The sequence below is a fragment of the Apaloderma vittatum genome, unplaced genomic scaffold (genome assembly GCF_000703405.1).
Source record: "Apaloderma vittatum isolate BGI_N311 unplaced genomic scaffold, ASM70340v1 scaffold2281, whole genome shotgun sequence".
NCBI lineage: Eukaryota > Metazoa > Chordata > Aves > Trogoniformes > Trogonidae > Apaloderma > Apaloderma vittatum.
The window spans coordinates 18992-32184 of record NW_009698297.1 but is presented as its reverse complement, the minus strand read 5'-3'; the positions used below and the strand labels follow the sequence as shown (position 1 = coordinate 32184).

Genomic DNA, 13193 nt, shown 5'->3' with positions numbered 1-13193 from the left:
TTCCCTTTCTGACCTGCCCGTCTGCTGCCTTTTTCCTCTCTGCACTGAGGTGAAGACTAGTCTTAGAGCCAGTAGCATATAATAAGGTGGCATTTTAATGATAGAATGAACTTTACTAGGTCACAGAAGTAGGATTAACACTTGAAGAAACGTGAGCCACAGGGTCTGGTTGTATCTTAACACAGTCAAACTTCTTGCGGGTTTTCGGCAGGGTAAAAAGATGTTATTCAAGTACTGCCTGCAAGAAGTTTAATATAGGGATGTTGAGCAGTACCGCTGATTCTTTAAATGAGTTGAAAGTTCATATATAGCACTTGGATGCTTTCCTGCAATGCAAAGGCAATTTATTTGATTTATGCATTCATGCAAACTACAATAGTGGCACAGACTGCTAGCCTTATATTTAAATGTACCTACAGATTTTGTGCAGCTTATTTCTCTTTCAAAATGTCTCTTCCTTATCTATGTAAGTGTTTTCCTGCCTGGATCTGCTCCTTCCTACTGTCAGTACATACCCAAAATGTACTTCACCTCACTTCTTATTTCTCTTGCTGCATTTGCCAGTGAAGCATTCCATGCACTCTGGCCCTCTTCATCCTTAGCACATTTTTATTCTTCAGTTTTCTAAATCCTATTAATTTTGTCACATGCCTTCATGAAACCTCTTCAAGTACTTTCTCTTTGGGCCAAAACTGCCTGAATTCTTGGTTTGTTTTGTTAGAATGTCTTCTTGCTTATGGCTTCTGATTCCCTTTTCACAGGTGCATTGTAGTGTGCTTCTTTAAGTATAGTTGGTTGCATTCCCCAAACAACGTGGCTGGTTTATTTTCATGGCTGTCAGCTCTTGTTCTGTATTCAGATTGTTCTTGTCAAATCACAAAGTGTGCTCCTGTCATGAACACTGGGGTGAGATTCTTCAGGTTTACCATCTTCTTGACAAGTGCCTTCCTCCTGAGCAACCTGGAGCCCCTATGTTTGATCTCTAAGCTGACTCTGCCCTTTAATACTGTGGTCGGTATTAATGCCCTCTATTATGCCAAGAGGGATGCTTTCCTAGCATACGTGCTACCATCTTTTGTAAAAGTTGCATTGAACTGAGTTTGCACTTGAGTTACAACCTGCTAAAAATGATTGTGAACGTTACTGAGAGCAGCCCTGAGGAGAAGGACTTGGAGGAGCTGGTTGATGAGATGCTCAATGTGAGCCAGCAATGTGTACCAGCAGCCCAACCGTGTCTTGGGCTGCATCAAAAGAAGCGTGGCCAGCAGGTCGAGGGAGGTGACTGTGCCCCTCTGCTCTGCTCTCATGTCATGAGACCCCAACCGCAGCACTGTGTTCAGCTCTGGAGCCCTCAACACAAGAAGGACATGGACTTAGAGCAAGTCCAGAGTACGCCACAAAGGTGATCAGAGAGCTGGAGCACCTCTGCTACAAGGACAGGCTGAGAGAGTTCGAGTTGTTCAGCCTGGAGAAGAGAAAGCTCCAGGGAGACCTTATAACAGCTTTCCAGTACCTGAAGGGGGCCTGCAGGAAAGCTGAGGAGGGACTGTTTACAAGGGCATGCAGCAATAGGATGAGGGGCAGTAGTATTAAACTAGAGCAAGGTGGATTTAGATTAGACATTAGGAAGAAGCTCTTTACTGTGAGGGTGGTGAGACACTGGAACAGGTTGTCTAGAGAAGCTGTGGAAGCCCCCTCCCTGGCAGTGTCCAAGGCCAGGCTGGATGGGGCTTTGAGCAACTTGGTCTAGTGAGAGATGTTCCTGCACATGGCAGGTGGGTTGGAACTAGATGATCTTCAAGGTGCCTTCCAACCCAAACCATTCTATGATTCTGTGAATGTATGATTATGCAACCTGATTTTGAGGGTTTAGGAATTGGACCTTTAAAGGCTTTGAAGGGTCTGTGTGCTGGTACTGTGGACAGACACAGTCACTTCTCTGTCTGTGCTGAAGGCGTGTAACAGCCACTTGCTGAGTCCACCCTGTGCTTCTCAATCTCCAGGGAAGTAGCTGTGGCTCACAACTTTTGCTCTGCAAAGCTTGGCTGGAGGGCAGCATCACACAATTTGTATTCTGGGGATGAACAGGATATTGACGTTGATTCAATTGACATTAGTGTCACCGGCCAAATCAGCTAACTGGTAGCTGACTGCAGGATGGCCAAACTGGTAATTAGAGTGGATCCATATGCCACTAGCTTTTTATGTCACTGGTCTGAAGAGAAATTTGTTTTTCAGAAAGAAAAGGTTGGTATAAGAAATGCCTCAGTGATTCCTTTTTAAATAGCGTAACAGATGAAGTGTTGCTCAGCTTGAAGAGGGCTGCCATATACTCTCAAGTCCTCCTCAATGTGTCTCCCGAAGAGCTCAAGTTATTATAGTGTTCAAATTCATTGCCATCATCATGATAATAATTATTCTAACAATTAGAAATCCCAACTAAGATCTGGAATGATCCTCTAGAATATGCTGTTTCAATAACCATGACAAAAAACAATGTGGGAGTAAGAAAGCGGATTGAGAACCGATAGATCCAAGTTTGTCCCAGTTTCTCATTTACTGGATTGCACTGTCACCCAAAGGGCTAAAGCTTTGATTAGTGCCCTGCTTTCCATTTCAAATTTTGACAGATTATTGATTCATTATTCAAAAGCTTGTTTTAATTGAGGGCTATTATGGCTGTTGTGGTCAAACATTTCAGAAGCAATCCATAACAGTGTCAGAGTTTCATCCTAGCTGGAAACAAGTTCAGGCAGAGGCAGACACAAATGTGCTTAATTAGTTATAACAGTCTTCTCTAAACTTGTAACAGTGATAAATCACTGAGCATGCTTATTGTTTTCCAGGATTTGATACACTGATAAACTGCAACCATGGGTAAGAACAGAATGAAACATTGTAAAAGCAGCATGATGATGAGAAAGTTGACTGTAAAATTGACATTAATTGTTTAGCAAGGATTTTTCATTAGAAGAGCAAAGCCAAATTTGGTGACGCTACAGCAGCAATCATTAGATTGCTAAAGAGGCATTCATAAGACAGAAGGGCTCCAGATTTTCTAAATATGGGGGAGGGTGTTTGTGTGGCTTTACTACAAGTATACGTATTTTGAAGTCACGTTCCAAATCTAAAGAATACCCAAGCAGGTAAAAAGCCTACATCAGCATAATAGAATATGGAAAAACTGGGAAGAGATGTAGGAGGAAGAACATCTTCAGAGGCTCAGGCAATCAGCATATGCTGTAAAGGTTCTAGTTTAATCTGGAGTGGCAAAACACTTTTAGCAGGACTTTCTCTATATGGTTGTATAGGCATGTACTATAAAACAGGGGGGAAAAAAAGTATAGCTCATATACAGTAGCTTTCATATTGCCTCAGAGCTTTCCGGTTCCAACCAACACAACCATCTTGTCTTTCTTGGAATACGTGTATAAGTCATACAGTCCCAGTCATGGTGAGCTGGCTTTAGGTGCAGAGATTTGATTTACAGCAGCAGTGTACTAGTGGCAGCATAAAGCTTAGCACAGGATATAAAATAGCCTCCACTAGCACACACACAGCTTGATTCTGCTTTGCCTATGACTTCTTCCTTTAGCTAAACATCTTCATTAAAATTAGCTCAGCTACATCCACTCTATACCGTAGTCACTGCAGATGTGGCTTTGCAATTTGCAGTGCATATTGAGGGTCATTATATAGACATCTCCAGTACTTCTGATTTTATTTGTACCAGCTAGCAGCTTGGGAAAACAGAGAAAAGTGTTCAGAGTATCATAAGTACATTCAGAGTATAATAAGGTGGAAGTTATTTAACGTAGCAGTGTATTTGTGACTCACTAGTCAGTTCTTTGAGCATTTCAGGCTGCGGTGTCTATTTTTAAACAGTAAGATCAAAAGAACTCAGGGCTGTCTCATTTGCTCCTAGCTGTGGGTTCATGTCTCAGCTATCACTAAGCCCTAGCTGGAAACAACCCCTTAAATAAATGCTTTAGTTTGGCTTTCTCCTAGGAGCACCATTGCTAGGATATGTGGAAGGACTTTGAAAGATCCTTAGAGACCTGCAGAGCTGTTATACTGAAGTAAGTTGCATGCCCACAAAGTCCTGATTTGCTCTCCTGTGAATGCCCTTGCATCAAACCTCTGCCAATGAGTGCGCTGCTAACAAACTTCAACTGAAAAAGCGCTGGTTTTAGCCCTTTAAACTGTAGGCAGCCTAGGACTTTATTAAGTTTAGGTTTCAACGTCATTTTAATGTCATTCGGTATTTCAAGTACTACTATTTTTGACTCAGAATTATGGTCACTGGCAGAAATGCCAATAACTTTGTTCTGGAACAACTTTACAACTGTTTGTTGAGGAGAAGCTGATGCCAGGAGAGAAGGGGTATTCCCAGCCCTTTTCCTGTTCAGTCTTTTGGCATCTTTGCTGTGACTGCCTGCAAGGTTGCCAGTTAGTAGAGCCCTACAATGTGAATGCTTATCCTCTCTGACAAGCATTGAATCATGTCACACAAAGTGTTGAAACACTGCCTGGCTTCCAGCTACTACAACGCAATTGTAGCGTGGCCCAGTTTTGAGCTAAGAAAAAAGGCTCTCCGTCATGTCTTTAGTCTTTCGAGTCATGAGGTGGAGTTGTACAGAGCAGGCATATGCAACTATGTGGTTATGTCTTTACTAACTTTCTAGCATCAACTTGAGTACCTATAAACACGCATATTTAAAACAAGGCTTACTGAAGAGCCTCTTGTTTCTCCTTAGGCCTTATCTGTTGGTGACTGAGGGCCAACATAACTGTGCAAGTACAGGCTGTGCCATCAGGCAAAGCTACGGTAAATGCCGTAACCCTCTTTCAAGTTCCTGTGAGCCACACTCTAAAAAAAAATAATAATCACTGCACTCTGGCTGTAAGAGGGAGAGCAAATTTTGCAGGCCTTGAGTGGCACAGCTGCTTCCAAAGTGTGGTTCTTTGCTCTCCTGTACAGCTGTGATGGTTAAATGCACTCCGAGGACATGGCCAACGCCATGGGAACACCGTGTAGAGACAATCATGACAGAGCAAACCCGAATAGGGGTATTTTCACAATTTGAGAGAAAGCTAGAAGGAACACTATCCCAGGCGTTAGGACTGCCTCTAAATTAAGAGTATCTACCATTCACTGGTATTTATGGTCACCAACCTATGGCTGTATGGCTGCAGTGGTGCAGTTACTGTGTGTCTTGTGCACCATATAGTATATGTGTCAATGTGTTCTTCACTGGAGAAGGCTGCAGCAGTTGGGTCTTCATGTAGGTGCAGTAAGTTCAATTAAAGGTATGCTTCCACACAGCTAGCATTTGAAGGTTGCCAGCCTTCTTTGCACCAGACACATCTGATCAATCCCTACTGCCTGGGGCATCAGATTGCTCAGCTCACCCGGCACATAACCCCAGTGCTGCCTGATTCATTTGGCAGGAGCACTACGGTGGGCTGAACGGGCTCACTCTCACCTGGATCGGGGATGGAAACAACGTCCTCCACTCCATCATGACGAGTGCTGCAAAGTTGGGAATGCACCTGCGCATTGCAACTCCCAAGGTAAGAAAGCCACGTGCGTGGAGTAAGGAAGGGAAACTTTTCCCACTCTTGTCTCAGCCACTTGGATACTTCCCGAGGGCCTCAGCTAGCAGTGCCTGCATGTGTCCTGAGTGTCAACTCGCAGAACTAAGGTTCAGAATCTCCATTCAGTTATTTTGATGCAGAGCAGGAGTATTTCTGCTGAGTCCAACTTCAGAAGGGCTGCATGGCTGCAGTATAAATCATAGATGATGATAATTCCATTTGAGAAAGTGTAACAAAGTCATCCAGTGCCCACTTCCCCCAAAAAAATTTGCAAGTTGTTTCAGATCGGTGGAAGTGTTGCATCTGGGTTCTTTCAGATTTGTGATGCAGCTTCTTACAATGCTTCATTGTAATACAATATAACAATAAATCAAAATCATTTTAAAACAAAAAATTAAAATATGTATAGTCATTTTGTTCTGTAACTGTTAAAATATTTTTTTTGTACATTATCAGAATACTTTCTACCAAATATAAACTTTCAAAAGAACCAGCGTGTTTGTCTCAAGTTTTACAGTTCTGAAAGACATTCTCCTTCCCATGGCAAACAGCTCAATCAATATTTTCCTAACCAGTGTTATTAATCAATAAATATCTTAGATATGTTCCATGATATGTTACCTATCATCTCTTTTGGCAGGGCTTTGAACCAGACCTGAGAATAACTAAAATAAGTGAACAGTACTCTGAAGAGGTAGGAGCCCAAGAAACAGCCTAGCACAGTAGTTCAGATACAGTTTATTTTGTTATAAATGAAATTGAAGTTCATGGTCTTCCTGATTTTCCTTATTTTATTCACATTAGTATGGTACCAAGTTACTTCTCACAACAGATCCTTTGGAAGCTGCAGAAGATGCCAATGTCTTAGTAACAGATACATGGATTAGTATGGGGCAAGAAGAGGAAAAGAAGGAAAGACTAAAGGCATTTCAAGGTTATCAGATTACAATGCAGGTAAAAATTGAGATTTACTTTTTTCATTGATGCTTTTACAGTTTGCATTGATAAGAATCAACATCAGCAAAGCATGGGTCTGGTACTTTTTTGAGTAGGGCCATGGAATAACCACATACAAACCTCCCTCCAGCTTGAAAAACTCACAAAAATAACAAAGTTTGAGTTAGTTATCTTATACACTTCATGTGGCTTGGGCTCTTTCAGAGCTTCCTAATGAGATCTAACACGTGCAGAAGAGCTAACCCATTAGTTCTTTATGACCTAAAAACTGTTTCTAGCTTTGTATTTCCTCTTTGCTACCAGAAATGATCCCTTGCATTTTATTTTGAATGAACAGCTCACAGATTAACTTAAATGCCTGGGCAGCAACTGGGGGAATTCTGTGTATATCTGTCAATGAATAAAGCATTACATGTCTTTAGAATCATCTTGTTGAAATGCTTATCAGCACAAAATCTGTTAAACGTAAAGACGTAAACTATTAATTGACCAAGATAAAAAAGACATTTTCCATGCTGATAGAATTACTGCTTTAATTGACTGTATTTTAACTTAAGTTCACAAAATGTAATTGATGAGTATGTCTCTGAGCTGGCGTAAAATGCTTTAATTCATTGTTCATTGGTACTAGATCAATATATTATAACTGATAATATCGAAAGAAAAAAAATAGCCCTTTAAATCGTGGTTTAGTATGTTCTTTTTGCACTTATCGATGTTATTATTTCACTGTATGGCATTCAAATAAAGATTGCACTTTATTGATCCACTAGGTCACAAGAATTTTTATTCCCCTACTAAATCCAGAGAAAATTGAGTGAATATTTGACTTGTGAAGTTAGCACTGAACTCTTACTGACTTGAAAAGGGATATTCCCATCTTATTCACAGATAAAGAATCTTTTTGAAGTCAGTGGAATTATTCTGAGTTCATCAGCCAAGTAACTAGAGTGAGGGCTAATATAATATTTGTTAATCTTTTTACTAGTTCAAGATTTTATTAATGTTCTCATGTATATTGTATTAATGTTCTCATTTCTTTATTTTTACATGCTTTGTGATCTATAGACTGCACAATCTGCTGCTTCCAACTGGACTTTTTTACATTGTTTACCCAGAAAACCTGAGGAAGTTGATGATGAAGTATTTTATTCTCCACGGTCATTGGTTTTCCAGGAGGCTGAAAACAGAAAATGGACAATTATGGTAAAAAAAGAGAATACCAGTAGTTAGGGGCTAAGGTCAGCTTCTGTTCTGTCTTACACTACTGTCTTGCATTCAGCTTGGTTCCTCAATAAATAGTAAATGTTATTACATGTGTTTCAAATGCACCTCACAGCATATCACAATTTTGAGTATGGGCAACATATATATGTAGCACAAATGCTTCTGGACACAAATGTGATCTGTTTTGTTGGTCATCTGCTGTTGCCTGACCCAATTTTTAGCACTAAGTGAAATCTGCATATGAACTATAAATTTTTTGATATTTAAATCACTGATTTACCCTGATGATTAACTCAACTGCTCAGTTTTAAAACACATTAAATGCTGAGGTCCCAGGGATTTGTCTTAAAAACTATAATTTCCCAAGCACTTAAAGCTAGAGATTCTACAGTTTTTCTCTCAGGAAAAATGGCCGCTGACACCGATGTGACCTTTCCCTGAGAAAGTGCTGCGAGAGTAAAGCTTTGAAGGACCCTGAAAAGTTATGGTGTGATCCCATGCGTGATCCATGGGAACCATGAGAGGACACTTGGCATTTAACATAAACCATAACTTCCCTCTCAGCATTCCTAGAATTTCAGAAAATTACTGCCAGATCTCAGTAGCCTGTTATTTATTGACGGCTTTAGAGCCATCATGTTGACAAAACCTAACGAAAACTTTCATAGGTGAAAAAACCCCTACAGAAATGGCATTATCGTAGCTCTCAGATGGACTCTAGACGTGCTTCAAGTGAATAAATGTTTGAGTATTTTATTTACCAAAACCTCAGATAATGGACATAATCAAAATTATTAACATGTTTTTCTTAAATACATAGTTTTGGCCTTAAAATTCAAAAAAAGTGCTTGTATTTTTAATCTTAAATTTGCAGTGTTTCTAATTGCCCTAAATACTGAGGGGTTTTAAAGAAAATAACCACTTTACTTTGCATTTCAGCTGCACATTTTTTGGGGGTAAGAAAAATGCCAGTATTCGTTATAAATATAGTGAATAGTAAATAGTGAGTGTATGGGTCTTGTTTATGTTTCTACCACTTCCAGCTCAGACAGCTGAAAAAATAAATTATTTGCCCCGCTGTAGTTCCAAACAGGCTTGGGACTACCTGTTGCACTGAGCAGCTGAGGCGACAGGGGAAACAGAACCATAGAATCATAGGATAATAGAACCATAGAACCATAAAATCATAGAATCATAGAACATTTTTGGCTGGAAGAGGCCTTCAGGATGATCAGGTCCAACCTTTTCCTAGCCCTATCAACATCACTAAACTATGGCCCTCAATGCAACATGTACCCATCTCTTAAACACCTCCAGGGCTGGTGACTCGACCACCTCCCTGGGCAGCCTGTTCCAATGCTTGACAACACTTTCAGTAAAGAATTTCTTCCTGATATCCAACCTGAACCTCCCCTGGTGCACTTAAGGCCATTTCCCCTTGTCCTGTCACTCACCACTAAGGAGAACAGACCAACCCCTGCCTCGCTACAACCTCCTTTCAGGTAGTTGTAAAGAGCAATGAGGTCTCCCCTCAATCTCCTCTTCTCCAGCTCTGGGCCAAAATAACATTTCGCAGTCAGACCTTGCAGTGAAACCACAGCAGCATGAAGCAGGTCATACCTTGTTGAAACTAAGCCACCATGGGGCTGGTTCTGCACACAGGTGTGGGCAGGACGGCAGAGCCGCTGCAGCAGCACTGTGTTTTGTTTAGCTGACACTCCCGTTGCTCCTGTTTCACTTCCACGCCTCAGATTTGTGGGAGCACTAGGGGAGGGTGGGAGAGGTGGCTGGCTAACTATTAACCTCAGTGAGGATTTTCCATGTTTTGCTGCAGAAAACATAGCTAAACTGGGACAAAGTTCAAAATCCTTGTTCTAGTTTGGCTCGCACTGATGCTAGTGGAAGTTCTGCTGAAATCCAAGAGCAAGCCCATGTGCTGTTTGGGTACATGCAGCATCTCCTAGCAGTAGCTGAGGGTACAATATTACACTCCAAAAAGGACTCAGCATTTGATCTAAATGCTTTGTCTGAATTCCTTCTAGGCTGTCCATTAATATAGTTTGTCTGCACTGAGAAAACCTATCAGCTATAATACAGAACATCCTAACTGATTTCCAGCTCTTTCCTAATTCATCAGCAGTGATTCTAGAAAATAAATCTAAGTGTGCAGTTTTTGTCAGGACAATAATTTTCAATGCAAGACTTCAGAGCTAGAAAATACTTCCCTCTTATTTATTTTTATGGACTATCTGTTTCCAATGTGATGGGATTTTTTCTTTTCTTCCTCCTCTAGGCTGTCATGGTTTCCCTGCTGACAGATTACTTGCCACAGCTACAAAAGCCTACGTTTTGATGCTTGGATTCCTGCCAAGAGAGAAGGATTTCTCATCGGCAGAATATTCTGGTCAACTAATATGTAGATCTTCTTCAGAAAGGATCAAGGCAATGCATGATTCTTTAATAAAACCATGTAGTTAGCTCTTAATACTGTATTACATTCACGAAAATGTTTGAGACAATAAGCACCACTGCAAAAGCTGCTTCTCAGCTCGATGCTCCAGGCTGTCTATCCTTCCTAGTGATCAGCATTGCAGAAAATGTTTCAAGCTTAGTGATTGGCTCTACCAGCATCGTAGGCGTAGCGTGGTCTACATGTAGATGTGTTGGAACTCGTGTGGTGTGATGTGACAGACCGAACCTTCTCCCTAAACCTGCCCATTTAACTGCTGGTCTCAGGAAGAGTGTGCAGAGCAGCAAAGCAGCAGTTTGCTTTGGTTGCCTGCACTTCCTGAGCACTCTGGCTCCTGCTTCTGCCCTCCAGCCGACCTCCAAATCCCACTCCTCTTTGACGCCAAAAATAGAGAGACCTTGCAAGCATTGTCTTCCTCCATGATATTTCTGTGAGCTGGCACAGGAGGATATTGCTGCAGAACTGGTACAGAGCGGCTTCCACAGAGTTGGATGCAGCAGAGAGAGATGGCTGGAAGGAACCGGCTCATTCTGTGTCCAGCTGCCCTAAACCTTCACTTCATAAACAGAATATTGGCTAAAGAAGCAAATTTTCTATTAGTTTGTGGAGTTTTTTCTAAGCAAACATGGGACACCATATGATGGAACTGTATACAGCTCCTTTGCGGAAAGATTTCCTGCATTTTGTCTGGCCTTGTAACTCGATGGATGTGTGTTTCAGCTAATCCTTCTCAATGGTAAACAAATTCATGACATTTGTAGTTCTTATGATGACTGGATGTGTGCATTTGTTATTCTAGGTAAGGCTTTGAGTACTATTAAAATAACACTTTCTTTGTTGTTTCTAATTAGTTTCAAGAATCTGTTGTTTTTTCCCACTATAGTACTGAAATAATGTCCATGATTTTTTTAAAATTATGCAAACGGTTTTCCATTTTCTGACCAGCTGCAAAACATGATTTAATTCCTTTCAAAACCTGAGTTCACTGTTGGGCCACACGGATCACCAAAATGAAAATAAATATACATTTTTTTATGACTGATTCATTGTTTTTGCAGGCATTTATGTGTCTCTTGTTAAAATCAACATTTTCCCGTACAACATTACCAGAGTTTCAATAATTCAGTTATCATTTACACTTCAGCTCAGATCTAGCTGTGCCAATGATGGACAAATAGGGTATATAGGGGGCCGGTTAGCTCAGTGGTTTGAGCGCGGTGCTGGCAATAAGGACCAACACCGAGGCCGCGGGTTCGATTCCTGCTTGGTCCCCATGTGTTGCCTGGTCTAGTCAAGAGGTGGCGTCCCTGCCCAAAACAGGGAGGTTGGATTAAACGATCTCTAAGGTCCCTTCCAACCTATGCCATTCTATGATTCTATGTGCTAGAAATCAACGTTCTACTTCACAATTTAGTATGTGGAGGAAAATACATGCAATGCAGTATATTTATAGTTGTATTAGGTCCTGTCTTGTGAAATTGGTTCCAGTTCAGCAAGATATTTAAAAGTGTAGTTGGTCCTCTTGAAGTTACTGAGATGTTCAAGTGCTTAGAATCATAGATATCCTTACTAATCTGATTTTAGTACTATCTGAGAGTAATAAAATTCATTTTGCTAGTCCTTTCATGAAAAATGCATTAATACCAGTTTTATTGTGTTGATTTCTTCAGGAAGGAAATCTTAAAGGTGCATGATCAGGCTGTCCCCAGGTGCTGAAAGACCAGCCAATGGAGAAGACTGACCTGGCTGAATAGGGAGATTTGGCTGGAACTCAGGAAAAAAATGAGAGTTTATGACCTTTGGAGGAAGGTGCAAGCAACTCAGGAGGGCTACAAGGATATTGTGAGGTTATGCAGGGAGAAAATGAGAAGGGTCAAAGCTCTACTAGAACTTAAGCTGTCTATTGTGGTAAAAGTCAATAAAAAAAAGTTTCTATAAATACATTAACAACAAAATGATGGGTAAGGAGAATCTTTATCCTTTATTGAATGTGGGGAAAATATAGCTAAAAAGGATGAGGAAAAGGCTGAAGTACTTTATGCCTTCTTTGTCTCAGTCTTTAATAGTAAGACCACTTGTTCTCCGGGTACCAGACCTCTGAGTTACAAAACAGGGATGGGGAGGAGAACGAAGCCCCCACAATCCAAGGCGAAATGGTCAGTGACCTGGTCTACCACCCAGACACAACTAAATCTATGGGGCTGGATGAAGTCCCCCTAAAGGTACTGACAGAGCTGGCAGATGTGCTCACCAAGCCACTTTCCGTCATTTATCTGCAGTCCCAGCTAACTGGGGAGATCCCAGCTGACTGGAGGTTAGCAAATGTACAAGAAGGGACAAAAGGAGGATCCAGGGAACTACAGGCCTGTCAGTCTGACCTTGGTGCCAGAGAAGGTTATGGACAAGATCAAGATGAGTGCCATCACATGACGTGTACAGGACAACCAGATGGTCAGGCCCAGTCAGCATGAGTTTGTAAAAGTCAGGTCCTGCTTGACTAAGTTGATCTCCTTCTGGACAAGATCAAGATGAGTGCCATCACATGACATGTACAGGACAACCAGATGGTCAGACCCAGTCAGCATGAGTTTGTAAAAGGCAGGTCCTGCTTGACTAAGTTGATCTCCTTCCATGACAAAGTGACCCATTTAATGGTTAAGGGAAAGGCTGTGGGTGTCGTCTACCTGGACTTCCGCAAAGCCTTTGACACCATCTCCCACAGCGTTCGCCTGGAGAAACTGGCTGCTCATGGCTTGGATGGGCGTAGCCTTCTCTGGTTCAAGAACTGGACGGATGGCCTGGCCCAAAGAGTGGTGGTGAATGGAGTTAGATCCAGTTGGTGGCCTGTTGCAAGTGATGTTCCCAAGGGCTCAGTATTGGGACCAGTTCTGTTTAATATCTTTCAAGGATCTGAATGAAGGGATCAAGTGCACCCTAAGTG

General features: G+C 41.4%; 1 protein-coding gene across 1 annotated transcript in view; it reads left to right on the top strand.

The window, feature by feature from the left end:
• The window catches only part of OTC (ornithine carbamoyltransferase), a 26799-nt gene extending 16545 nt beyond the window's left edge, over positions 1–10254 (top strand). Inside the window, exons 5-9 of the mRNA XM_009877944.1 lie at positions 5452–5574; positions 6239–6292; positions 6403–6552; positions 7624–7761; positions 10076–10254. Of these exons, the coding sequence (XP_009876246.1) occupies positions 5452–5574; positions 6239–6292; positions 6403–6552; positions 7624–7761; positions 10076–10135 (525 nt within the window). The 3' untranslated portion in view covers positions 10136–10254. The remainder of the gene's footprint in view (positions 1–5451; positions 5575–6238; positions 6293–6402; positions 6553–7623; positions 7762–10075) is intronic.
• The last annotated feature ends 2939 nt before the right edge of the window (positions 10255–13193 follow it).